Source organism: Dendroctonus ponderosae, unplaced genomic scaffold, assembly GCF_020466585.1.
Source record: "Dendroctonus ponderosae isolate FM_Combo_2020 unplaced genomic scaffold, Dpon_F_20191213v2 Dpon_F_20191213_145, whole genome shotgun sequence".
Lineage (NCBI taxonomy): Eukaryota > Metazoa > Arthropoda > Insecta > Coleoptera > Curculionidae > Dendroctonus > Dendroctonus ponderosae.
Genome location: NW_026017585.1, coordinates 1 through 26,923, shown reverse-complemented (window position 1 = coordinate 26,923; position 26,923 = coordinate 1). Strand labels below are relative to the sequence as shown.

The 26,923-nt window shown below is 39.1% G+C and overlaps 3 protein-coding genes across 3 annotated transcripts; 1 reads left to right on the top strand and 2 right to left on the bottom strand.

Moving 5' to 3' along the window:
- Positions 1-5,098: 5,098 nt before the first annotated feature.
- On the bottom strand, positions 5,099-10,062 carry LOC125503240 (tetratricopeptide repeat protein 8-like). Its single transcript, XM_048663288.1, has 8 exons — positions 9,794-10,062; positions 9,604-9,740; positions 9,374-9,546; positions 9,166-9,320; positions 6,464-6,608; positions 6,167-6,401; positions 5,934-6,108; positions 5,099-5,412 (listed from the first exon to the last, which is right to left on the bottom strand). Exons 1-8 carry the CDS (start codon positions 9,968-9,970, stop codon positions 5,203-5,205), a joined length of 1,407 nt encoding a protein of 468 aa, XP_048519245.1. The 5' UTR covers positions 9,971-10,062; the 3' UTR covers positions 5,099-5,202.
- A 93-nt stretch (positions 10,063-10,155) lies between these two features.
- LOC109535219 (WD repeat-containing protein on Y chromosome) lies at positions 10,156-23,974 on the top strand. Its single transcript, XM_019901096.2, has 16 exons — positions 10,156-10,474; positions 10,531-10,700; positions 10,768-10,981; positions 11,071-11,328; positions 11,503-11,711; positions 11,761-12,312; positions 12,392-12,584; positions 12,642-12,716; positions 12,764-12,913; positions 12,972-13,087; positions 13,156-13,437; positions 22,680-22,808; positions 23,136-23,253; positions 23,304-23,478; positions 23,533-23,730; positions 23,784-23,974. Exons 1-16 carry the CDS (start codon positions 10,194-10,196, stop codon positions 23,889-23,891), a joined length of 3,228 nt encoding a protein of 1,075 aa, XP_019756655.1. The 5' UTR covers positions 10,156-10,193; the 3' UTR covers positions 23,892-23,974.
- On the bottom strand, positions 23,889-26,306 carry LOC109535220 (phosphoglycolate phosphatase 2). The gene is made up of 5 exons (XM_019901097.2): positions 25,664-26,306; positions 25,325-25,617; positions 24,407-24,638; positions 24,211-24,355; positions 23,889-24,137 (listed from the first exon to the last, which is right to left on the bottom strand). The coding sequence occupies exons 1-5, from the start codon at positions 25,752-25,754 to the stop codon at positions 23,954-23,956; spliced, it is 945 nt and encodes a 314-aa protein (XP_019756656.2). The 5' UTR covers positions 25,755-26,306; the 3' UTR covers positions 23,889-23,953.
- Positions 26,307-26,923: the final 617 nt, after the last annotated feature.

Sequence of the window (26,923 nt, the reverse complement as noted above, 5' to 3'; positions counted from 1 at the left end):
AAAATTGYTTGGTCTGAAAAAACCACCGCAAAACCGGAYTYGTTTTTAAAAACTCTTGAAATTTACGTGATGATGATTGAAAAGAGAAAACTTTTGAGGAGAGYAAAACAGACGTTATCCTACAAAAACAGTACAAAAATAACACTCTCACTGCATCAGTTSCTGAATAAATAAACGCCAAACGCTAGCTGCAAAAACAACMTCGGAATTTTGRAAAAYTRTCAAAAAATGTCTGATGATGACTAGAAAAAAATAGAAACGCCTGCCACTTGTAGAACAAATTTTACCTTACAAAACACCACCAAAACTGACTTCTTGGCTTCGCAAGTTTCAGAGGAAATAAATGCTGAATTCCGACGTGCAAAAATCACCAARAAAACCAGACACAAATTTAATTTTTTTTTCGATAATTGCTTGATGATGAGTTGATGACTAAAAATCAAACCTTTAAACACCTGTAAAACAGACTTTACCGCTTCACTAGTTCTCAAATCAATGAATATCAAACTCCGGTCTGCAAAAGCAACCTCRWAAATMAAGAAATCGTCAAAAATGGCCTGATGATGACTGAAAATCGAAACGTTGTCGACATATAGAAGGGACKTTGCCCTATATTGTGCATGCAGAACTTTCTCAATTAACCAGTTATAAAGAACGTAATTGATAAATTCCTGTCTCCAAAAATAACTGCAAACCCGAACGTGATTTTGTAAAATTCTTGAAGACTTCTTGATGACGGCCGAAAATCGAAACTTTTCACACTGGTAGAAAAGACGCTGCCTTACAAAAGCAAATCTTTCGCTTCGTGAGTTTCGGCGTAAATAATACCAAACTTCGTCCAGTAAAAACAATCTAGCAGTTGTGAAAAATTGTCGAAAATTTCCTGATGATGACTGAAAATCGAAACTTTGTCGCCTTTTTTTATTGCTACGAAATTTAGTTTCTCGCTTCGCAAATTACAGAGTGAATAAATGCCAAATTCCCRCCCACAAAAACCATCACGAAAACCCGACGCGATTTTGATAAATTCTCAAAAATTGCCTAATCATGACCGAAAAATCGGAACTTTTGTCACTTAGAACAGACTTTGCCCTACAAAACGCATACAAAAGGGACTTTCTGATTTCATTATTTCCTGGATAAATAAATGCCYAACTCCGGCCTGTAAAAATGAACTCGAAGTCTGAAAAAATGGTCAARAAGCTCTTGTTAAAAATATTGCAAATACAACAATAATAATTAATTAAAATTAATTCTGATAAACTGTCGGAAGTATCAGTCAAATGCTTCTGACCTAATYGATCTTGCCTTYGAAAAGACCCTGAGAGCTGAACACCCTATATATTTTTGCGTCAAAGTTTTCCGTCATTCAATGAAAAATTCCTCATCAAGGCCAATAGCCGAAGCTATCAAGGAGCAAAAAGAAGCTGTTGCCTAAAAGAAAGCAAGTACCAAAAATGTGGATAAAATCGAAAGAATCAGTGAATTAGTGATCACCAGAAGAGCATTAAATACTTGTTTTATAGTCCGATCTAATATTGTTTTCCATCAGCGTTTTCAACCTTTTTGAAAAACTTCACGTTTATGTGTATTTCTTGAGATACGTGCCTTACAAAAGTGTCCTCCTCCATTGTTGCATTCGAAAAGCAACAACTTAAATGGGCCTTAAGAATTTCGCGTTCAATCGATAGATACTACAGAAATGACGATTTTTTCAGAACTGGAAACAGCGTCAAAAAAAAGAAAAAAAAAATTGGGACTTTTGCAATCAGTTCTTTAAACTCTGCTTGCAAATTGAAAAGGTTGAATGAACACATCCTGAATGAATCTTCTTCAGCAAACAGCATTCAGGCGTGTCACTGCTTCAGATGAAGCCACTTTTAATTTAAGTAGTACCATTTAATGCTCCAAAATCCTTATCAACTTAACACTATTAGGCTCCTGATGGCCCCGTTTCCTTTGACGGAGCTAATAAATCAGTGGTTTAGAAGAGAAAAAGCAATTGTGAATGCCCATTAATGCTTACCATGTGTTTGAGTAAAAATCCAATCGGGACGCGTTCCACAAAAAAAATAAACTAAACTCCAAAACACCAATCACTACACAAATCACTCAAAGGTCCCGGAAGGTGCGCGGGTTTTGGTACCACCGCGAGTTTCTTCCGTCAACCGGCATAGGTGTTCTTCGACTAAATTCCCTATTTTAACTTTGAAGCGGTCAGGTACATTCTGAGGCAAAATATCATTGGAATGCCGCGGTTCAGATGAGTTTTGGACGTCGGAGGTACCATGCCGGAGCAGTACCCGTACCACTTAACTGGGCCACTACCAAGTACAATGCGTGCAGAAAGTTCGACTGTACTGGTAGTACTACAGAACGTGTTTTGACGTTCGGTATCTTAACGGGTACGTGGACTGTACCAAACTCAGGTGTGTTTGGTACCTAAGCCGAGGCTACATTCCGCAAGAAATGCGGCATTCCTATAAGAGAAAATCGACTTAGTCTCCAACAGAGGGTACCTGCGTGTTTCAAATTATCATTGCACCGTTTTTAATTCAGCTATGGTTCTCTTTTTGCGGCCGTGATTACTTCGACCGCCATTAGATGCCGAGATGCACCATCGCGTGGGTACCATATATGTCAAACGGGAACCAATGCATTTTCTTTAAACAAAAACCTTTAAATGTAGCTGGATCAAGTTCCTCAATCTTCACGAACTTATAAGAGGTGATCTTTAGCATTAAAGTCTTCAAAAAAATAATCATTCGAATGGTTGATAACACTTCCATAGACCGATCAACAATCTCACGAAGGAAACGCTCCATCGAATTATTTTCTTCCAGGAAATCTCTTGTTTTGCATCTTCCTTTGATATCAGTGAACTCCGACTCCATGGTCTCCTCCGCGTCTTCCATCAGCAAGATTTTGCTTATCGCCAATTTGCGCCGCTGGTTGAGTTGCCAGTGGAGGTAAAAGGTCACATTCGGAGCAATTTCTGCCAAAAATCGTCCACTTTGTTATCAGCAAAATCCTACTTGTGTTTCCTGATGCCCTCAACTCGAATTATTTTGGGTCTAAATTTATCTTCCCTTACTTCTCTGTTTGATATCAGTAAAATTTGAGTTTGGTGTCTATTTGCTTCGCTTCCGCAAGATCAGTTACCAAATCTGGAAAAAAACGACATTCCGATCAGTTTCTTCAAATTATTTTCAAAAAATTATCTCGCATTGTATCTCTTCGATATTAGCAAACTTTTTTGACTTCTTTCGTTTTTTGTCCGATTTGTTTTACGTCAATATTTGTCTCTTGTTATTTCTCTTGTTGGCATGAATAAAAAATCTGTTTTTTGAAAAACAAAGTTTAAATTGTTTTCGTCCAAAACTTATCTCGCTTTTATTGCATTTTACTTTGATATCAGCGAACTTTGTTTGGCTGCTCTTGTCTTTTATCCGAATTATTTCGCGGCCAAATTTGTCTCATCTTACTTCTCTGCTTGATATTCGCAAATTTCTGTTTGTCCCTATTTCTTTCTCTTTCGAAAGCTAAGTCRCCAGTTSTGGGAAAAAAACSAAATTCAGATCATTTTCGTCCAAAAATTTTCTCGCTTTGCATTTCACTTTGATATYAGCAGAGTAATTTTTTAGTTTYTCTTGCCTTTTRTMCGAATTAATTTGCKTYGTTGTTTCCTCTTACTTCTCTGTTTGATATCAGTAAAATTTCAGTTTGGAGCCTATTTCCTCCGCWTCCGAAGATTAGTTACCAGTTCTGGGACAAAGACCACATTCCGATCACTTTGTTCAAMAAATTCTCTTGCCTTATTTTGTTCTCTCGTTKTTCATCCRAATAATTTTGCGTSRAAATTCGTCTCCACTTATWTCTCTTGTCTTTTWKGTCTCTGTTTGTCTCCTATTTCCTCCTCCTCAWCCGTAARYAAAGTCGCCAATTATGRAAAAATAAATRAATAAATTCAGGTGATTTCCTYTMAAAAATTMTCTCGCATTGCATTTYACTTTTTTCTTCTTTCTCTTGTCTTTTATCCGAWTTTTTTTGCACCGAAACTTGCCTSTTATTATTTCTCTRTTTAATATCWCTGTAAAATTTCTGTTAGTCTCCTATTTCCTTCTCTTTCGTAAGCTAATTCGCCACTTCTGGATAAGAGGGAAATTCCGGTCATTTTTTTTCAGAAATTCTCTSGCAYTGCATCTCAACTTCGCTATCAGGAAACTCTTTTCTATGTTCTCTTGTCYTTTGYYCGAATTACTTTGCTTCAAAATTTGTCRCTTTCATYWTTAATRTCAGTAAAATKTCTGTTTGTCGCCTGTTTCTTCGTCTTTCGGAAGCTGAGGCGCCAGTTCCGAGAAAGAAGGAAATTCAGATCATTTCATTTCATTCAGATCATCTGCAATTGATATCTTGTAAACTCCTTTGTGACTTCTCCCTTTGCTATATTTCAAATTATTTCAGAATTTTCCTCTTTTTTCTCCTTTTCTTTAAGCTCTGTCGCCAGTTATAGTAAAAAACGAAATTCATGTCATTTTCTTCAAGAAAATCTCTCGCATTGGCTTCATTTCGAATTATTTTGCGCGCAGAATTTTCTTCTCTTACGTCTCTAATTGATATCAGCAAATTTATCTTTAACGCCTATTTCCGCTTCTAACGTTACTTGAATCAACCAGTTCTGAAAGAGAACGAGATAATTTTTTAAAACATTTCCCCGCATTGCTTCTTCCTTTGATATCAATAACCTATTTTTTGGCTTCTCTTTTGTCTTCCCCTGTCTAGATCTCCACATTTCTTCTGTCTAGATCACAACAATTAAATTACTATCTTTTCTCTCATAACATTTGATTTTGATACCAAAAGGCTTCTACTTGTGTTTTATTTTGTGTTTAATTCCTCCTATCACTTAGCAAGCAAATGGCAAAAAACAAATAACCAGAGGAAAATGAGGGAAATATGCAAAGTAAAAAAATGTCTGATTTTCGCATTTAATCGCTCGCTTTTAGTATTACAAAATTAACTCGAATCATTCGAATTCTTTCACCTTTGAACAAAAGGAAAATGAGGAGAAGATGAAACGTAAATCAAAGAAGTTTGCTTGAATACTGAAACTATATTTCAATAGAAGACAGTCACCGTTTCAGCACTTTGGAGCACAATCCAAACCGTTCAGCATTGAAAGAATGTCGGTCCCCTAATTCGCTAAGCCTGTTGTAAAATATCCAAATTGATGAGGGCCTCGGGCAGCGCAGGTTCATGTCCTTTTGCCGATGCGAAATAGGCTCTGGCCAGGTGAGTTTTGCCGCTCTTGTGATGCAAAACTGCCAAATTGTTAAAGGCCGAGGCATGCGAAGAATCCGCGCACAAACATAAATTCAGACATTGAATGGCCAGTGCGATGTCTCCGGCCGCCTGAAGCAAAAAAACCCATTCTCTCTTAACTGGTTCGCATCGTCTCAAATGGATCATGGTTTGTCTACTTGAACCCTCAAATAGATTCCAACTACATCCTGTAACATGTCTTCGGAAAAATGTAGCAAATTTGTATCCGACAAGCCTGAAAATCGCATTAACATAGGTATTCGCTGCCTTTATAGCAAGTAGGTAGTCCGGGTAGGTTTATATATATGGATGTGATGCAGACAGTTTTACATAAAACATCAAGCCCATTTAAAATTTAAATCGGCTTTGCTTCGAATCAATCTGGGGACTACAGAGAACAATAGAGGCAACGAGTACCGGGAACACTACGGGCAGCAAATGAATGAAATGCATAAGAAAAATGCGGTTGGATTTCAGTATTTAAATGAGCAGGTTTAGTTAAGGCCCAGCTGAACTTTCGACATATACAAAAGGCTTTACAAGCACCTGGTCAAACTTTACAGGCTGGTTCTTTGCGTCGTTTGTGAGGCAGAATTAAAATGTACACTTACGATTGCCACGTGAGATAAATTGTACCAAACATCAGCTTTGAGCAGTGGATCAGTAGCCAAATCCAGTGCTCTCTGGAAACAGGCCATCGTAAGATCCAGCTGCTGCGAGTAGAGGCAGCACAAGCCCAGGTTGTTGTACAACTCGGCCGAGTGGGCGCCCATAATCAACACCCTCCTGAAGATTTTGCCAGATTTAAGTGCTTTGGATACGTTGCTACTAACCTGCTCCCTACCTGTAATACCGTAGAGCAAGTTCTGGCTGATTGTTGTAGAAATGATACATTCCAATGCAGGCAATAGCTTCGGTGTTCATGGCATCTTCATTGACAATGCTTCGGTAATATTTTACTGAAGCCTGGGGCTCATTCAATGCTTCACTAAGTCGAGCCAGTTCGGTCATGATCGATACATCATTAGGAAAAAGTTCCAGCCCCTGTTTGCATACTTCAGTGGCCTTCATTGGCTGGTCTGATCAACAACAATTTCGACTTTTAAGCGTCTTTACTGCATACTCAGTAAAATCAGCTTACCGATTCTAATGTATAGTCTGGTAAGTCGAATGAAGCCTTCAATGTGCACATGTTGTTTTAAGGCGCTTTTAAGCTGCTGTTCGCCATCCCGAATGAGATTTAGAGCCAGATAGCATTTGGCTAGTTGCGTTTTCCACCACCAATCCTGCAAAAATCGAGCAGGAAATTTTCAATTCGATGGAAAACCTGTGGTTTTCTGCACGTAATTTATTGAATTACTGTCAAATTAGTCAATAATTGGTATTAATTGTTTTCGCCAATTTAAATGATTAGTAAACTTCCTGTTTAGTTTTACTGCTGTATATCTCTTCTTTACAGGATGTGTCTCCGTAGCAGAACTTTGGAAACCAATGGAGAATAGAAAAATCATTCGAGTTTAAAGAGAAAATTGATTTTTTGACCTTATCAGAGCCGTCAAAGATTGTAGAATTCAAAACGTGTTAATCTCAGGCATCTCCAAGTGAGCTCTCATCAGTTGCGCATGCCCTAAAAACTCCAATGCCTCCAAAAACCTATACTTCATATGTTTCTAACTTAGAACTACTTCCGCGCTGATGCGAAATACAAGAACTGCAATAAGTGTCACCTATTAACTGTTTACCTTATTTATTGATTAAATTAATACTTTTATTCATAAAAATTGTGGTGCCACTTTGTTTCTATTAATTCAACCTTTTGTCCAACACCGAGTTACCATTTATTTTTTGCTCAAAAACTTGAAACACTTTTCTATTGCAAATTGAATTACGAATCCAAAAGTGACTTATTTTATGAAAAAGCAGTACGCAATTTTTGAAAATTGAAAACATAATCCAATGCACCAGTTTCAACGGTTCTGGCAAAACAAAATTACTGCTGGCTTTTGCAAACCAAAAAAATATATTTCGATCCTGTAGCGGCTTCTAAAGTTTCCAAAGTTAAAACTGGGCAACCCCGTATAAAAAAATGACTCCTGTACTGAAGATAATTATTATTTTCGAAACGGTTTGTCATTGCTTTATCTTACTTAATATTCCCTTAATACATTTAAACTTGTAGGTACTGCTTGTACACTTGGTTTTTCTCTATAAACTAAATCAAATGTTTAATATTCCGCTACTTTTCTTACCGAATACAACCGTTTCTTTTTCTCTTTTTTTAAGTTTCTTTAATTAAATTAAATAAAAACTAATTGCGAAATAGAAAAATAATTTTTGGATCCAGGAACCCAACGGCGCGCTCTATTTTTTTCGTTATGGAGAATATTAAATGCTAAATTTTGCGCCAATTTTCTCGCAGAAACAACCGTTTTAATTTTTTTAATAAAAAACTTTGCATTTTAACAGAAAAACTCAAAAGAACTTTATTGCTCCATACCCCAACTGAATATAAAATTAAAAAAATATTTTTATTGCTAAAATTGCGGTAGATTTTTCGAACAATTAAACGGTTTTACATTTCTTATCAAAAATTGTACATTTTAGCAAAAAAATCAAAAAAAGCTTCTTTCTTCCCCACTAAATGTAAAATTGAAAAATTATTTCTGTTACTAAAATTTTGGTAATTTTTTCGAACAATACAACGGTTTTAATTTTTTTATCAAAAACTGTACATTTTAGCAGAAAAATCCAAAAGAGATTTTTCCTTCCGAACTGAATATAAAATTGAAAAATGATTTCTGTTACTAAAATTTCGGTAATTTTTTCGAACAATACAATTGTTTTAATTTTCTTATCAAAAACTGTACTTTTCAGCAAAAAAATCCAAAAGAGCTTATTTTTTTCCCAACTGAATCTAAAATTGAAAATATATTTTTATTGCTTCAATTGTGGAAAAGAAAATGCTAAATATTGTCTTACTTTTTTCAAAGAATACATCGGTTTTCGTTCTTTTTAAATCAAAAACTGTACATTTTAGCAGAAAAATCCAAAAGATATGTTTCCTTCCGATCTGAATATAAAATTGAAAAATAATTTCTGTTACTAAAATTGTGGTAATTTTTTCAAACAATACAACGGTTTTAATTTTTTTATCAAAAACTGTACATTTTAGAAAAAAATCCAAGAGCTTCTTTTTTCCCAACTGAATGTAAAATTAAAAACTTATTTTTATTGCTTCAATTGTGGTAAAGAAAATGCTAAATATTGCGGTACTTTTTTCAAAGAATAAATCGATTTCATTTTTTTTTTAAATCAAAAACTGTACATTTTGGCAGGAAAATTCAAAAGAGATTTTTCCATCCAAACTGCATATAAAATTGAAAAAATATTTATATTACTAAAATTGCAGTAATTTTTTCGAACGAACAACATTTTTTGTATCAAAAACTGTACATTGTAGCAAAAAAATCCAAAAGCGTTTTTTTCTTCTCAACTGAACGTAAAATTGAAAAATAATTTGTAATTGCAGAAAGCCGGCGTGTTCTGTTTTTTCTCTACTGAGCTTTGCTTAAATTTTGCGGGAATTTTCTCGCAGAAAAAAACGGTTTTCATTTTTTAAATCAAATTACATCAAAAGTACATTTAGCAAAAAATCTCAAGAGCAGAATTGAAAACTAATTTTTATTTGCGTTTTTTATTGCGATTGGTTTTTTTGGAGAAAATATCAAATGCTAAATATTGCGGTAATTTTCGTCAATAACGTATTTTTTATATTTAAGTGCATGTGCTGAATGTAATTTATTACACAAACACACCCTTTGGTAAAAAACCTCAATTTCTTACCTGAAACTCACAAGCTTGTGTGGCCAAAACAGCCAACTCCATTGCATTCCTCACATCGCCTTCATGATAAAACAGATACTCAAACAACGGCTTGTTCAGGCACTTGTTTTTGGCGTATTTCGACAAGTTCAAACGAGAAACTTGAATAAAGGGACCTTTAAACATAAAATTGAGCCATTTTGTTCACAAAATGGCTGCTTAATATTACCGTCCTTTTGGGTTAGCATTGCGGCAGTACCCAACCGAATGGCCCTCGCTGATTGGCCGGTGGCCCCTCTTGAGGTGCGCAAACGTTCCAGAGCAGATCCAGGCCTACCCGATTGCGTCCCTGGACGAACCACTCCGGACATCGGTCTTCCTGTGGAGGTTCTGGGTCTGGCCCTATAAACAAATATTTTTGGAAAATTCGCTCGAAGCTTAGGCACAACCAGAAGTTACCCTAGCGATGTCACTGGAACAGTATTTGCTGGGGTTTTCAACGAAGTCCCAGGACGTGGAGCAGTTGCGACAACACTGTTATCCAGAATATCCTCTTGGAAGGTTGTTTCTTCGCTTTCCAAGTCATCCACATATACCTATGAAGTGCAGTTTCGCCACTGAACAAACAAGCGAATAAAAGAGCACTCACCCGTTGAGTGAGCGCCCTCATTTTCAAGCACCAGGCGGCTTGGTCTAGAGGTTGTTTATCCAAAATGCTTGTACACACATCGATGCACTTATCGTAGTGTAGTCGGCGAAATAAACTGAGAGCCAAATACATGGGATCCATTTTTGCTACTGAAATATAGCAGTGTTTTGTTTTCATGAACCGTATCCAAGGGCAACTTGGATACGTGTGAAAAATCGAAACTACCAAGGCCTGTGCGTTAGTAAGTAATGAAAACTGAAGCCAGGGACTACTTGATAGTAGTAGTAACGAAAAAAGCCGTCAAACGTCAAACCCAGTGACAAACTGGTTGTGTGACACCTGTCACTCAACCCAGAAAAAATGGTAGTTTGACAGCAAATGAAACTGTCATTTTCAAAACATGTCCAAAACGAGTGAAATCCACTTAGGGAGACAGCCGTCCAAACAACGGCTCTTGCGTATTCCCCTGCGGGAATTTCGAAAGCAGAAAAAGGATGCAACTAAAGAGCTGCACGAGCTGCTGGATGAGACTGAGCTGGTCCAGATCAATGACTTGTTCAATAAAGAAGACGGCAGGAGGATGAGCAGGGAACAGCTGAAGGAGATGCTGGCGCGAGTGGCGAAAATCGAGTATCCCGATGAAATTTTCGAAAGGGAGTTTCTGCGGATGAACGCCAGTTGGTGAGCTTGGGAATGGAGAAATGGGTTTTTGATGGTGACTGCGTGTGATTTTGCAGTAACGGGTTGGTGACGTGGGATGAATTCATATCGTACTTAATCCTGGGGTTTGAACAGCAGGAGGTCAGCACCGAGTATAAAACTCTGGCCGCTCCAATTCCGATTGGGCCCACCATGGTAAAAAGTAACCATCGCCACCCTATTAATAGGGTGACGTTTTACCCAACGGGTAATTTGTCTGCACCTTAAGGTCTAGAGTAGTAGTTCAACAGTGTCCGTTTCATTTTTTTGTCCAGTTAAACCTGATCGGAGCAGCACTTGGCACGATGGCAGCATAATGACTTGCAGCCATGACGGCGTGATCAACTACTGGACGCTGGACATGACTCTGGAAAGACAAGTGCAATCCACTTGTCCAGAGCTGAAAATCCAGACCACTTGGGTCACTGATTTGGCGGTACTCCCAGATGTCAGCGTCATCTGCACATCTTCCAGTGAAAGAGACTTGCGGTAATAATGTGACCATCTCAAGAGCAGAAGCCCAAATAGATAAAAGTGATTGAGAAACTTTTTTCAAAAGGAGTCTGCATCTGTTGCAGCTTTTACGACACATCAGCTAGAAAGTTTGAGCTCCGAGTCATGATCACTACGCTGGACTATGCAGTTTGCACCATGTACTACAAGTTCTACGAAGACCCAGACACGGAATCCAAGCTGATTCTAGGAGATATGGGAGGAGGAGTCACCATTCTGTACATTAAAACCTTTGCCAGAGGTCCCTTTAAGTCCCAGCCTGGAATTCCGCTCCTTCATGTCCGCTGGGGCCAAGTGGTCAAGGGCCTAGTTGGGAATTTCCGGTACTTAAGAGGATACTACTGGGACAATGCGAAGACATCGCCTTTGAATGACACTTTACTTTATTTCTTGAAAATATTGGCTCGTAAATTTTTGAACTTCACACACCTCTACTAGATTTGAAAGACATCGTGCAAAAAGTGTTCTTATTTAGTTCGATTTTCGTGGACTTTTAGGGTGGTTCAATACCCGCACTTGCACACCGACTACGTTCGCCAAGTATCCTTCTACTCCACCTTGCACAGCGTGGTTTCATGCGCCCAATGCCCCAAGGCGGCCCTCCTGATGACGGACGTCACTGATAGCAAAAACGTTTACACCTACAAAATAGCGGCCGGAGTTTGGTGCTTTGATCTGGATGAAGTGACCCACATCGTAGCCACAGGTAGGTCGTAGCTCCCCATGGAAAAACTGGCCCTATGCAAGGAAACTAGGGGGTCCCGACTGTTTGATTCGCCTCTGGAACCCGTTTGTCCCACACCGTCCCACTTGCACCTTCTACGGCCACCACACCGGAATCGTGCAGCTGGTTTTCCAAGATAGCGGCAAATTGCTCTACAGCATGTCCAAAGATAAGTGCATCAAGGTGTGGGATATTTCGCTCCAGTCGTGTTTGCAGACCTACTTGGATTTGCCTCCAGAATTAGGGGAGCGAAGTGAACTGACTGCGCTCTACAATCCCGAATCCAGGCAATGGATCATTGGCAGTAGCATGATTGCGGTGATTCCTCTGAGTCCGAAACAGAGCAGTGAACACACCGATGGCAACACCCATTCTAGTGGGGTGTCGGTTGTTTTGTTCAATAAGCTGTTTAGAGTGATTGTGACCTGCGGCCTGGACAGCTACATTATAGTGTGGAACCCTTGGGATGGTAGGCGGTTGCTTGTGATCAAAGAGGGCCACACCCGGATGCTGCATGGTGAGATTATGAGTGTGGAAATCACTGCTGCCACTTTCGATCCGGGATATCAGCGCCTTCTAACTGGTAAGCACACTTCTCTGCAAGAAACTCTTCACGTTGAATGCTAGCTGGTGCAAAAGCTCCCAACTGAATTTCTACTTAGGCGCCCATGATGGCACATTGAAAATCTGGAACTTCAACACTGGCACGTGCCTGAGAAACATGAACATTGAAACTTGGTGTGAAGTTCAATGTGTGATTTGGGTGAACAGCCGCATAATGGCGATGGGATGGAACAAGCGTGTAACTGAGTTTGCTGATACTGGGGAAGCCATTGGCCCAGAAGGGGCTTATAGGTGAACATCTCCGATCTGCTTGAGCAGCTTTGGGTCATTTTCTTGTTAACTTTGCAGCAAGAATTGGGATTTGAGGCATTCGGAGGATATCAGTGCTGGGGCGGTGCGAGTGCCTGAAACCTTGGCCACCAGGTAAGCAAAACTCCTCCAGCTGGGCGAATTAGGCAATAAAATCGTAGCTCCTACGTGGGCGAATTGTTGCTCTGGCGCCTGGAAACCGGACAGCCGTACAAGAAATTCATCGTCTCCAATCCGACGGAAAGAATCAAAATCCAATTCACTGTGGACAAAGGCAAAGAAAGAAGGGACAGTTCAGGCTTCTTTATGGGGTAGGGATTTCTGAGCAATAATTTTCAAAAGCATTTTAATTTTGGAATTCATCCAAAGGAGCGCGTCGATGATCAGAAAAAGCCTCTCAGGAAAGAGCAGTCGCAAATCCTCCATGTTTAGCACACATTCCAAAAGATCCACGCTGCTTCCACCCCAAGAAAGAATGTTAAGTGGTCAGCAATTAACCAATTGAAACGCCTATTAAAAATGGCTATATGCGCATTATCCGATATTTTGTCAGGTCCGATGATTATGGGCCGCAAAGGAAGACTGTCCACCGTGCAAATACCAGACGAATGCTTCAACTTGCGAAGACTGGCCGTTCATTGCATGCTGTTTCTCTGCTCGAGGAAGAGCGACCCGATGGTTGGGACGCTTCTGGTGGCGTTGGAAAATGGGGTGGTGCAAGTGTGGAACCATCACATTTCGGGCGGATTTATCACGTCGTTTTCTGCCGTTCACAAAGCGGGCGACTATGTGATTTCTATGGCCACTGATGACCAGAACGAGTTTCTGTTCATTGGTAAGCATCATTTCATTAGTTGAGAACTAAGCTGAATCTGAAAAATATTTTGTCGGGGGCGGTTTCTTCTTTGAGCGCATATTTAGGGTATTTTAAACGGCCGGATTTCCTCACTCTTTTATACAGCATGTCTGCGTAATTTGCTTGCAACCATATGGAAAATATTTTTATTTTTTATTTAGGACAACAGTGATTCGTGACAGCACCAAACCATCCATTGAATAGACATACCGCGTGTTAATTTGAAACATTCCCCCCCGTAATATCTTTCTTGCAGCTAAAAATATGAAAAATCGGAAATACCCGTCAATTTTATTGCCAATCAATTTTTAGCCCCTTTCTTTCAACCCCTTAGTAGGGGTAGATGTCACCCAAGTATCTTAAATGGGAAGGAGGGTCAAGTGGCACATCGTTTAAAAGAGCGTTTAATTCTCTTTACATTAGTTACTACTTTGTTGCTTCTGGTCCATAGGTTTTCGAATAATCGCGTTTCAAAGTTACAGAAGCAATTAAACTTGCCTGCATTGAGATTTTGCTTTTCAGATTAGTGTTTAAACAATAAGTATGCCATTGGGACTCCTTATGGTACAAATTATTATTATTATATTAATTATAAAATCGTTGAATAATAGGAAGAAAAGTACTTTAAACAATAAAATTCAGATTTATTGATTATTTTACAATAAAACCCATGAGGTCTACTTACGCATTATCTTAGAAGTTGTTCAAAATGTTGTCTATTTTCATGTAAACAATAATAAAGTATATTTTCGAACTCTCCCTAACATTGATAAGATAATTCAAATTCATTCCTGGGTTTCAGTCATTTATTGTCTCTATTTATTAATCAAAATATTTTGATTTTTGATTAATAAATAGAGACAATAAATGCCTGAAACCCAGGAATGAATTTGATTTGGAATTGAAACACAGTCAGGAAAGTATATACAATGATTGATAAGATAGTCCCGGATAGCTCGATTGGCAGTAGGGGACCAATTGAATGGCCTCCCAGATCATCGGATTGGGCACCCTTAGACTTCTTTCCTTGGGAACATCTTAAGTCCATTGTTTATAAAACACAACCTGCTGATATTGATGATCGTAGTCCATTGTAGCAGAATACCGGTCAATTCCCGGTGAAGTTTTCTGAAATGTTAGGGAAGAGTTCAAAAACAGACTTTATTATTGTTTACACGAAAAATGACAACATTTGAACAACTTATAATATAGTGCCTAAGTAGGTCCCGACTTTTGTTCGTGAACCGGAGAAACAACTTTTTAAAAAAGCACAAATTACAGGTCTTTATTGGAACGTAAGACAAACTTAGAGAAATAAAGCGATTTTACAGGGATACGTTCGTTTAAATAGAGGAATAATGCTGAGCTAGTTGCTGATGTGTATCCTGCCACGTGTGGTGCGTGGGCTGGTTGGGTGCCTTAACTCCCGTAGGTTTTGTTGTAGACATTTATTCGCAAATAAAAAGTTATTTTTGTCGATGTAAAAAGAAGTATCTAATGGAAAGAGAATTGAACGCCCTTTAAAACGATGTGCCACTTGACCACTCTTCCCATTTAATATTCGCAGGGTGACATTAATATTCTCAGGCTAAAAATACTCATATTTATTTAAAATGTCCCTCTTACAATGAAAATTGACGGGTTTTTCCGATTTTTCATATTTTAAACTGCAAGAAAGATATTAAAGGTGGGAAGTTTTCACATTGACACCCGGTAAATCAATATACTCCAATAATAGACAATTAATAGTAGAAGCATTCAATTAAAAAAGTGATAAAACTAAGACCCAAACCCAGCATCAATACGACCAGCGGCCCCCGAAACTCTTCGGTTTTTAAAACTTTCGAATGCTTATCGTGGTTCATAGCAACGTTTCGCCTATAAGGCAGCTTGCTGGTGCTCTCCATCTGTCTGACGAGTAACGCCAGATTCTCCAGCTGGCGCAGGTAAGGAGACTTGCCCTTTGAAACAAACCCTCCATATCCAGTGCGAACGCATCTATCCAGAATGCGGAAGTTGAATCGTTTGTTACGATTGCGTAACCAATGGGACAGTAGTTCCAGTTGCGAATTAGGGGCGATAAATGCGGAGTCTCCTTTTCCTTCCAGGACTCGATCCATCCATTCGACCCTCCCTACTACAGTCACGTTCTGGATATCGGGCATTGGGAGCCAGAGAGCGTAAACTTTTAAGGGACTTTGCCCCAGTTCCTCAAGAGTGCTGATGCCGTGCTTGTAGTGGTTGACTAGGGCGATGTTCAGGTTGATCAGGTCCACTATGGTGCCGTAGGTGATGCACCAAAGCATCCAAGAGCACTTGATGAAGGATTTTTCGCTGATAAAGCTGGGCTGGGAGGTTCTGAACTGAACTGCCACAAACCCCAGCAAGTCAAGACGCTTGGATCGGCGCGTGAGGTGTTTGTTCAAAAACGCAGCCAATAGAGTGACTGCCACACTTGCAGGCAACACTTCTATTATGAGAGACTGTGCAAATCGCTTCCATTTTTTCACCATGGGCGGATTGGGGACCATCACTGCCCAATTGTCCATGATGTGCGGGTTCAGCAATGCCACCTTCTTCGAGTACTTCTTCGGGACATCGATGCCATCCGCTGTGAGGGTGTGCGGGTACAGCTCAATGTTCTCAGAAGCCAATCGCTTGTAGATGTAGCTGTTAAAAGAGCGGTTCTGGTCGATTTTTACTTGCAGCAGAGTGAGGTTGAAGTACTTTGCCAGCGATTTTGCAAAGTTGTACTCAAAGTTGGAGAATTTGCCAGCTGCGGACATCGCAGTCGTTATCGTAAGCACCTTGAATGGATATCCGTGCATGTTCTTCAACTTGTCGGGAAACTGCTTGAAGCCTGGGTGCATTTCCTGGATATCTGTTATATCGAGCCGTCCATCAAACGGATTGAAAGTGGATACCTTTAGAGTCCCATTGGGGTAAACTATTGCAAAGTCCAAAATGCGGTAACTCCAGATTCGTCTGGAAGCCGCCCTCACCCAATCAGGATCTCGTATGGGGGCGCAGATAATAAAGCTGTATTTGCCTCGGTTGGAAAAATAATCCGACTCCACCATCTGTTGCAGTTTCCTGTTGAATTGATCCTTCGAGCCCATGGTGAGAAACGAAACCGAAGTGTAGGTATCTTTCAGATTAATCCCATGGGAATAATCGGACACAAACTTGGTGCATCTGGTCGTTTTGAGGTACCCAGTGATCAAATCGCCACAGAAAGTGTCTTCTGGACTGACGAAAGCATTGCACATGTAGAACGGCGCCAGCGGCTTGGTATACTCGACGTAAAGCTTCAGTTCGGTGCTCAAGTTTCCTAATTTTAAATCGGCGTAGCTTCTAAAACCTTCACGGCTCCAAACTTGTGGCAGGAGCAAAGTGATGAACAAAATCTCCATCACTCAAAGAGCTACTGGTTGAAAGAGCACTGCGACAGGCGGGAATGGATGGACTTTTCCAAAGGTGCATTAGTTGATGTTCCAGAACCTTAAATGGCAGGAGCACTTTGCGGTGTTTGCTAAAGATTTTAGAACGGTAATATATTATAAATCAAAGTGTCAGTGTTCGCTTCCAGACAGCTTTTCTGATAAATTATTTCCTGGAAATCGATATGCAATTGACTGAGGGAGGCGGGAGGCAGGGTTTCCCATTGAAGTGATTATGAAAAGTTTGAATATGCTGACAATCCTCTTAGACAAGTGTTTTTGAATCATCCACCAATTTTTTTGAGCCACCACTTCCACTATGCACAAAAGCAGTGAGGTCCAAGAAGACAGAAGCAAAGGACTTTTTTTCTTACTAACAATCCAATAAAACAAAAATGTGCAAGTGGCCCTTTACTCCAATGCGAATACGTTTCCTGAGGATTAGGAATCATTGCAAAGAGAAGAAATAATGCCTTTGAACTTCCTATAGGCAATTTCCAGCAAAAAAGCCACGCTTGCTGTGCACATCCCAGTCATCCAGACAGCAAAAATTCCCAAAAAGTCTTTAAACACCAGAAACTGATTGGATTCCCGTGTCAACTGATCCGGCTTGTAGCGATAAGGCACCTCAACAGTGGCTCCCATTTGTGTAACTCTCAAAATCAACTGCTCCAGCTTATGCGCGTATGGAGACTTGGCCTTGTATAGAAACGCTCCATATGCAGGCACCACAACTTCTTTGAGCATTTGGTAGTTGTAAGGGCGGCGAGTGTTGGCATGCCATTTGGCAATTTTATCGAACGTTTCTTGAGCGCCTATGAAAGCGGCGTCGCCCTTGTTTGCCTGGATTTTGTCCCTCCAGGCTGTCTTCCTCAAACGGGTAACATTGTATTCTGGAGGCAGAGGGAAATCGATGGTGAAAATGGGCAAGTTGAATGCTCTGAGGTCGCTCAAGGAGTCAATGGGCTTTTCGTATCGGGGCACCAGAGCAAAGTTGAGCGCTAGAATGTCGTAGAAGATGCCAATGAGGACGCAGCCGAGCAGCCAGACAATCTTCAATGGAGATTTCACTTGGACGAAATGAGGCAGAGAGGATTTGAGACAAACTGCCAAAAATCCCATTAGGTCTAGTGTTTTGCGGGTGGGTGAAGCAAACTTGTCTAATGAAGCCATCATGAAGCTGATGCTCAACAGCAACGGAATCACTACAACCAACAGCATGGTGAAGAAGAAGTGCAGCTGAGAAATTTGTTTGGAATTTGGTACCAAAGCCATCAAGCTGTTCATAGTGTTGATGCTCAAATGGCTCACTGACTGGCTGTAGTTATTTGGAACCCAATGGAACCCCACAGACTGAGTAAAAGGCACCAGCTCAATGTCCTCTGTTGAAAGGCGAAGAAATAAAGTGTCCATAGAGCTTTGGTCTTTGGCGATTAGTACCTTGATGAGTGATATATTCAAGCATTTCTTCAACGCATACACAAAGTTTGTGTCAAAGGAATAGCTGTACTCGATACTAAATGTTACATATCGAGGTATATCCAGAATTTTTAGCGGATATCCTTGCATGTCGCTCAGAGTGTCTGGAAATTCTGGACTCCTTTTCAGAATTGCGTCAACGATATCCAGCTGCCTGTTGAAAGGATTGTAGCTGGCAAATTTGAGTGTAACATTCCAATACAACATCACAAAGTTTGCTATGCGCTTATTCCATATCTTCTCGCATATTTGCAGAATCCATTTCTCGTCGCTCACCGGTGAGCAAAAGGCAAACTTGTAGTTTCCTTTATTGGTAAAATATTTGGATTGGACGAAGCGTTTGAAGTGCTCTGCAAAGTTCTCGTTCTCTATGATCAACACTGTTACCGTAGAATAAGTGTCTTCAATATGCGATACATTGATGCGTGTGGATATGTGCTTGGCGCATTTGCTGGCCTTCAGGAAAGCACTCCAGATGTCGTTACAGGATTTTCCGTCAGATAAAACAAACATATTGCAAGTGGTGTAGGGGTTTTTCGGCCTGGTAAACTGAGTGTAGGTCTTCACCTGTTTGGCCATTTGGATCGGTTCACTACCTGGAAGCAATTCACACAAAGATTCACGGAAACTGACTAGAAGAAGCAAGAAGAGGTTGGCCAGAGTTTCCATGCTGGAGGTGTTCATTAGCTCTTTGCGGGCTGGTGACTGAGGGTGACGCAATTAATTACAATTAGTGATTTGTCGATTGGTTAAAGGGGGCGGTTAGCTGTGTTATTTTTCAGCTTCTGTTTGATTTCCAATATGAATTTATTTGCGTAAAGACACAACAGAATATGATAATTATAGTCGTTTTCCTTTTGGGTTGCTGGTGTTTTTATTTATTAAGCAAGCGATGGGCTTGATAAGGCTTTAGGTGTTAATAAGAGTTGACCTTTTAAATGTGTTGGTTAATCTATAGTTCTAGGCCTGGGTAACTCAGTGAATTTTTAGGAGTTGGCGCAGTGCCACGCAAATGGCTYGGTGCGCCAACCCCACGCAACGGYGCGRTGACTCAGTTTCGTTGCTGGGAAAATATTGATAACTTTTTACTTGTTTTAGATTTATTTTAAGGGCCATTTATTAATAWYATTTTYAAAATTTCTTMAAAATTTTGGAATTTTGCAGTTTTAGCCAAGTTACTCTTTCTTCTAAATGCTCAATTYCCAGTTTCCCTTAAAAATGCTGACAAACTTAAGGTATTTTCCACGMACAATTGTGAGATAMATTTCGAATCTTTGGTCGCTTTGTAAAGAGTTTTGRAATCGYTTTCCAGCGAATTTGGAACAAAATTCAAAYCATTTTCTATCAGAAAACGAACAGAATAAGCGAATGTTTATAACAGATTATTTGTTGGAAATCTCGTCACCTCAATTCCTATGAAGACTGTAGATATGTAAAAAAGTKWGTKAGTGTAAAAAATGTGGCTTATTAGTTTGGACTGAATTTTTTTTTTGCTTTACTTTCTACTCAAAAACGCTCTATTTTGTAGAGCATCACTTAAAACATCACGAAAAATRACAAGATAAATTTATAGCTKKGCAAACAKTTTTCAAAAATTTTGCTAAACGTCGAATTCGTGACAAWAACGAARATAAAATTCTCCCGTTTTTACCCGAAACCCGTTAAGSTTTKCTCCTAAACCGATCACGAAACTAAAAGTTGGTTTGCAGGGAAYCTCATTCATCGGTTTGCAGGGAACTTTAGAAAWCCCTTTGCAGCTTCGAATTTGGGTCAATTTATCTTGAAAAAAATATKTGGAAAATTCGCCGCCCTCATCGCTCTGAAATTTGYAGAGTTTKGTTAAATTTTCAGATCATTACAGTGTTAACAAAGTTTATTTTAAGCAATTTTTTCTACGCAAAATTGCATTATTTTTTAGTTTTACTTAAAATACTGACAATCTTTAGCTATTTTCTGTCAAAAATTATAAGATACATTTTATTRGARMACTCGCCTCYTTAACCYCTTTGYAAAMATTTTTWRAAAACTKTTTGATGCTTYGAATTATGGACAAAGTTACTCAGAAAAATTGTTAATGATCATTGTTTAGATGTRAAAATTACAGTCTCGGGTCTCGTAAAGTTTTAATAAATGACTTATAACTCATYARCCGATGAGTCATAACTCGTTAACTCAGAGAGCGGCAACAACTGAACGGCGCAACTCMACACAGTGTTATCCAGGTCTATATAGTTCTGATCTGTGGTGGARGTGCTTTTCTCGAAAAATAAAGAACTAAGCTTTTTTTCTTTCAGTTTTCTGCTTTTCTGAGCCAGTTTCKTTCGATTTTTTCAACTAGGATYACGAAAAWGTTTMCTTMATTTCTTAGCAGAACATAATGTAGTTTAATTTTAATAARGTCGATTCTTTCGGCTATCTGATCATATTTACCAGTTCTTGCTTGCTACTTCGTCCATAGTTGCAACAAAGTTTTAARGRAAATAAATCCCGGAAATGGAATTTTATAGTTAAAAAYTGAATTTTTKAACAGAGTAGAGACTTCCAATAAGTTGTCCAAAAGTGTYCATTTGGGAAATGTATATCGTGCAAAAATAAAAATATTTCCTACAAATGAAGACTTTTTAACGTAGAGAACATAAGGAACGCATTTTAAATGTTAGTCTCTTCAAAAGTCAATTTAAAATTGATTTTGAATGTGGCGATTTGGTGTCAATAGATTTTTTGAATGCCATTGTTTTAGCGCTGTTCAATTTTTAATCGCAAATAGCTCGAAAACGCTTACAGATATCGAAATGCATGAAGTATGGCTTTTCTGAGTAGAAATGTGAAGTCTTTAATGCCAATGAGAAAAACTCTTTTAAAAATCATGTCCAAAATAAATAATCCGGTATTTCTACACACTGTTGCAAAAAGTGGCGTCTCCAACAAATATGTTTAAATTAATAATAATTTCGAATTAAGCACATAGGAAACTGTATAAGCTGCTTTATGAAGGTCTATGGCAAATTTTATTACAGAAAATGCTTGTTTGCACATCCTGAATTTCATAAACGAGTAATAGTTTGATAAGGCAACCTTGTCTCAAATGCGCTAGTTCTAACTATTATGAAATCTGCTCAATATTCCCTTAGATATGGGACACCCTGTATATTAAAAGGCGCCTATCATATATATTTTAGAAAACGCAATCTCTTAATCTACGATTGGGGGATTTTTGCGATTCGCACATTTTTCTTATAGGAGTGCATTTTTAACATCTGTTTTCCAACTTGTTGGTTTGGCACCATTAAAGTGTGCGGTTTTACCGATAATGGCGCAAATGTTTTGCTTTCGGTCATTCACTCGGATAAACAAAATGCTATAATTTCTATCACTAAAAATGTTGTATTAAAAAATGCTAAGGGAAGCTTGAAAAACCTGTTAAACCACAAGATGGAGATGGCCACAACCACTGCAAGTATGTAAGAGCAAATGCCTCATTTTATTAAATTTCCGTCGGGATTTTTGGAAATTGATTTCGTGAAGCTACTTTTTGTTGACAAAGGAATACAATTCTCTATTTCTCCGTCATTAAAACTTCGAACAGTATTTTTCTTCGAACAAACTCCCGATAGTTCCACCAGACAATTTTGTGGGAAATGACCATCTGTTAAATTTTTTTGGACAAAAATAATTGTTTTTTTTTAAGTTTTGCAGTTCAAAATAGACACTGGATAAAGTATGCAATGTACAGGGTGTCGGCCCAACCAGTGATCAAAAAGGGTAAGGCATACAGAGAGCGCCAAAGAAACAACAGATTTTTCTATGGGGCTTTATTGCAAACTGTTATAAGATTTCCATTATTAGTTTTAAAATTGTTACTTTAAAAGTGATGTAATGGTGACAATTAAAGTAACGTTTATGGGTGTTGATTGTTATTTATCTTATAAATCACTTGCTTATCAGCAATGTTGCCTAAAACTATTGCTATTAATTGCACGTGGCGTAAGTGAATGTATACTGTTTATTTATTTTATTTGGAGCAAGTTCTTTGGTATGTTGTGGTGACAAGGATGGTGTCCTTACAGGCGTTTTACGCGTTTTTTTGCGCCAACTTCCGCGTAAATCAATCCATTGCCGAGGTTAAAAACATAGCGAACAAACAGGACAGTTCGGCTGAAGAACTTAAAAAATAAACACATTCTAAATACAAATTAACAAAAATCCTTTGCAACTAACGGCAAAGGGAAAATCGCTTTATGGAATTGAAGATGAGCTTAAACAGAGTGTCTTCTTTGATGACTGATTCAACATTTACTACAGGAACAACCGCTGGCTACATTAAGACATGGCTAATGAAGAACTACTGCATTTTACCGGAAGATAAAGAACACCTCTGCATGCCCAAATACCGGCTCATGTTCCCTTTCATGTGGGGAGATCGCTTTATCGGTAGGTTTTTAATGAATGTTTCAACAGTGCAAATTTCGAATTGCGTTAACCTCAGACACCCCCAGGACCGGTTTCGAGCTTATTAGCTCTCATCAGTTGAGTTCAACCTGAAATTAATATATTAACATCGACGCGGAATGGCATACAGGTTTCGGAATATAATTTCAGTTTGAACCACCTGATGAGAGCTAATAGGCTCGAAACCGGTCCTAGGGGTGCCTGAGGTTAGCGCATTTCGAAATCTGCCTATTTCAAAAGCTCATGATGGCTCTGCTGATGCCGAAAGCATTTCATTGTTCGGGGCAAATTTCGTTTTTTTCCTTTTAGGAAGGGCAAGAAGGATGATTGCTGGCCAATTGGAGCCTGTCCTTCTCAACAGCTACAAGGGGCATTTCATGCCAGTTTCAGGGTTGACTTATATTGAGGAATGTCGCATTTTGATCAGGTAATTAAAACCAGCTGCTGCAGGAGGTTTTTTTAAGGCTGCTGGTGTAGTTGCAGCGCCGATTTCAGTGCGAGAATGTGGACTTTAGGAGGTCGGTACTTGCAAACCATCGGCACTTTCAAGCCCTGGAAAAAGATCGGGGCGGATGGCCAGTCTCTAGCTGATGATTTTGACTACACGATTCCTCCGGATATTAAGCGAATCGCCAGCTCCACTACTCTACGAGTGAAAATCGTGCATTTGGCTCCTTTGGCGCAATTTTAGAGGGTTTGTCGGCAGGTTTTGAGCGGGGGCTCATTCCCCAAGCGACTCACCATCAAGCAACTGCAGAAGCAGGCGCAAAAGGACCTCATCCACATCGACCACAGCAAGATTTATGGCAGTCGGCTCAAAGAGCCGATACTGGGCCATCATTACAATGTGCCTGAGAGGACTACGCATCCGAAGGACATTAAATTTGACACCACTTTCCCACATGTACGTTTCTAGAACTATTTCCTACAGGTTCTAAATAGTTTCTGGCCTGTTAGATTCCAGTATATCAACACCTGGTCATGCCACAGCCCAATCCCATCCAGGTTCCTGAAGTACCTGATGATATTCCTGCTAACATTAAAGTGGAGGAAGAAGAAATCTAGACTTCGACTGGTTTTTATTCGACTTCCTATGTTAATAGTTTGCACGTGAAAAGAACAGCGGATTAAAGTGCGGTGGGAATGGTTTTGACCTTTTCATACACCTCTTGAAGACTGTGCGCTACGTAGTCAGGCTTAAGATCTTCATCAAATGCCCAATCTACTGCTTGCTGCTTCTTGGTGTCTCCTGTTAGCAGCAGCAATGTTTGGAAGCCCGACTCAATACCAAAAGTGATATCAGTGGAAATACTGGAAATTCAAGTTATCTTATCAATTTTGTGGATGTTTGGAGCAAGCAATTCCAATAACGCGTTTTACTTACTTATCGCCTACCATCAGGACCCGATTATCTTGGGAAATTCCAAATTTTGCGTCTATAACTTCCTTAAGCACCCGACCAGGTTTGGCTAGCGGGATGGCTTGGACGCCGCTCCATCTTTGGAGCCCATCGATGAAATACTTGGGGCCTAAAACGCCCATTTTTCTCCACTTTCCAGCTCATCCGACTCTTGGCTTACCTATTAAGCTAAAGTTCTCTCCAATAGGGATTCTATCGTCAGACGTTCCAGTGAGGAACTGAACGTCATCCATATGTTTTAGAAGAATTTTCGCTACATGTACTGCCATATTTTGGAGATTTATGTCCAAATCTGCATAGACAATCCCTACGTTTTTGCAGGCATCTAATACTCTAAGGGATACTTGCATGGCGCTGCTTAGAGTTTCTTCTACATCTGTAGTTTGCAGATCCTGAAGAAAAATGCTTCTATATACATAATAATCCATCAGGAAATGAGATTGAAGCAGCCATAGGACAGAAATGTTAAAAGCTTCGTAAGCTTTTGGATGGAGGATAGATGCAAATACTCTGGAATTTTTTTAGCGATCATGATGTGAGTGGAAATGTGATGTTTCAACCAATTTTGCCCAGGAATGGTTGAAAATGTTGATTGCTCAGAAGCAACAGCTTAATGAGCCATTTACTCTAATTTGTTCCTAAATAGGCAAAATAGGTATACAAAAAATCTAGCAGACACACCATTCAGGGATTTGGGGACATTAATTGCTTGAATTCTGCATGGTTTGTGGACTTCCAAAAGGGGTTTGGAAAAATTAAATACCAGAAATGCTGAAAGTACTGAAAGGCACCCGATTTGCGAATAAAAATACAAAAAATTTTCCAAGTTTCCACAGGGAGGATGCAAAACAATATTGCCGGTGAAGCAAAAAAGGCATTTAACAACCTCTTGTTTGATATTAAAATATGCCTTTAGAAGATATATTTAAAAAGCCCGGGAAAAAAAGGTTAAATAATTTCGGCTGTGCAGATGATACAATCATGTTTGCATATGATATAGAGGATCTATATAAAATCGCTGAGGAACGAAAGCGGACGATGGGTTGGTTGCAAAAAAATGGAATATAGCGATTTCTACCTTATACTCTATGACAGAGTATCCGGCCTCTCTAAGCATCTTCTTCGTGAAGCGGCTTCCGATGATATAAATCGTCTTCTGGAAGTCGATCTTCTTCAAATAGGCCAGCAGAGTTATGTTGGGAGTAACGATTTCCTCTAAGGAGGCTTGGAAAGGGATCAACTTGGCTTTGAGGACTTCTGGTGGAGCAATTGCATTGTTCGTGACAAAGCAGATCTTTTTTCCCAGCTGCCTGAATTTCCCCACTGCATCGACGGTGCCGGGCAGGATCGTTGACGCTCGCGCTAAAACTCCTAATTTAAATAAGTAGTAAATCATGGTTCATTAAGGAGAAAGTACCATCGATGTCGAACAGAATTGTATCCACAGACTTCAGGAATTCTCGCAGCTCGTCACTAGACAAATCACTTATCCAGTTCAACTTGGGCATCTTGTTTAGAGCAAACGTGCGCAACCACTACTCATACAACTATAATTTTGTCAAGTAGGAACCAGCCGTTCCGGTCACACTGATGTGGTTTGTGAAAGTGATAAAGCCAAGTGAAAGGTTGGAGTTGACTGGCATTGAACCGCACTACTTAATAAATATCCACCTGTCTCGTGAACAAATACTGGCAACTTAAAAAAAAATCAATTAACAAGTTCTACGCTAAATTTTATCTCATGCTTTCAATTATTGCTAAAGTAAACAATGGAATCTGATTCTTATCCGCAAATGCGGTAAGATTAGAAGGAATGACAAAGTTGCTCTTTGTAACTAAAAGTTGCCCAACTCAATCGCTTAAGTGAGCGCAAAATTGTGCGATTTATGTAAATCGTAAAATATAAAACCCTACAGTACAAATAAAAAATGTAATAATTTTTTCGTTCAAAAAATAGCTTCAGTTTAGAGAAAGAAAAAACAGGAAACAAGCAACAATTCATACAAAAATGCAAGTGTTTTCTACTGAAAAAAGAAAAATGCCCGAAAACGAACAGGCAACTTTGCAGAAGCAAAAGTGCAAGATTATGCCAAAATTTCATGTTTTCTTTCCCGTTTTTGCTCATTTCTCGGAAGCAAAATGAGCAAGAACGCTCATTTTTACATCATTCCAAAGAGAACTAAACGTCTTTATAGAAAGTGAACCATCGATAAGGAAATGTTGGCAGTTTTCTCAAAAGAGTCGTGATTTCAAGAAGTTTTAGATTTGCGTGTTTTTTGAGTTGCAAAATCAATTCAAACATGACGCTGCTTTTTTCGAAGTTTCTCAAGCCCCATTTGAGCCACAGAATTTGTTTTGGCATCGTTGGATAGAGAATTCGAAATTCGATTTATAACAACATGAGTGAGGAAACTCGAATAGTTTTGACCCAGAAAGCGAAATTTCAATATTAAACACTGAAGTGCAAGATTATGCCAAATTTTATGTTTTGCGTCCCGTTTTTTTCTGTAATATGTGCATGTAAAAATGAGCGTTTTTCCCTGTACCCTCTATTTGTAATTTTGTAGTTATTGCTGAAGGAAATGAGGACCTGCAAAAATCAGTATGAGTTAGATCATCAAAAAATGTTTGTTTTTAATGTATATATTTTTTAAATCTGTTGGGGATTCAGCTTAAA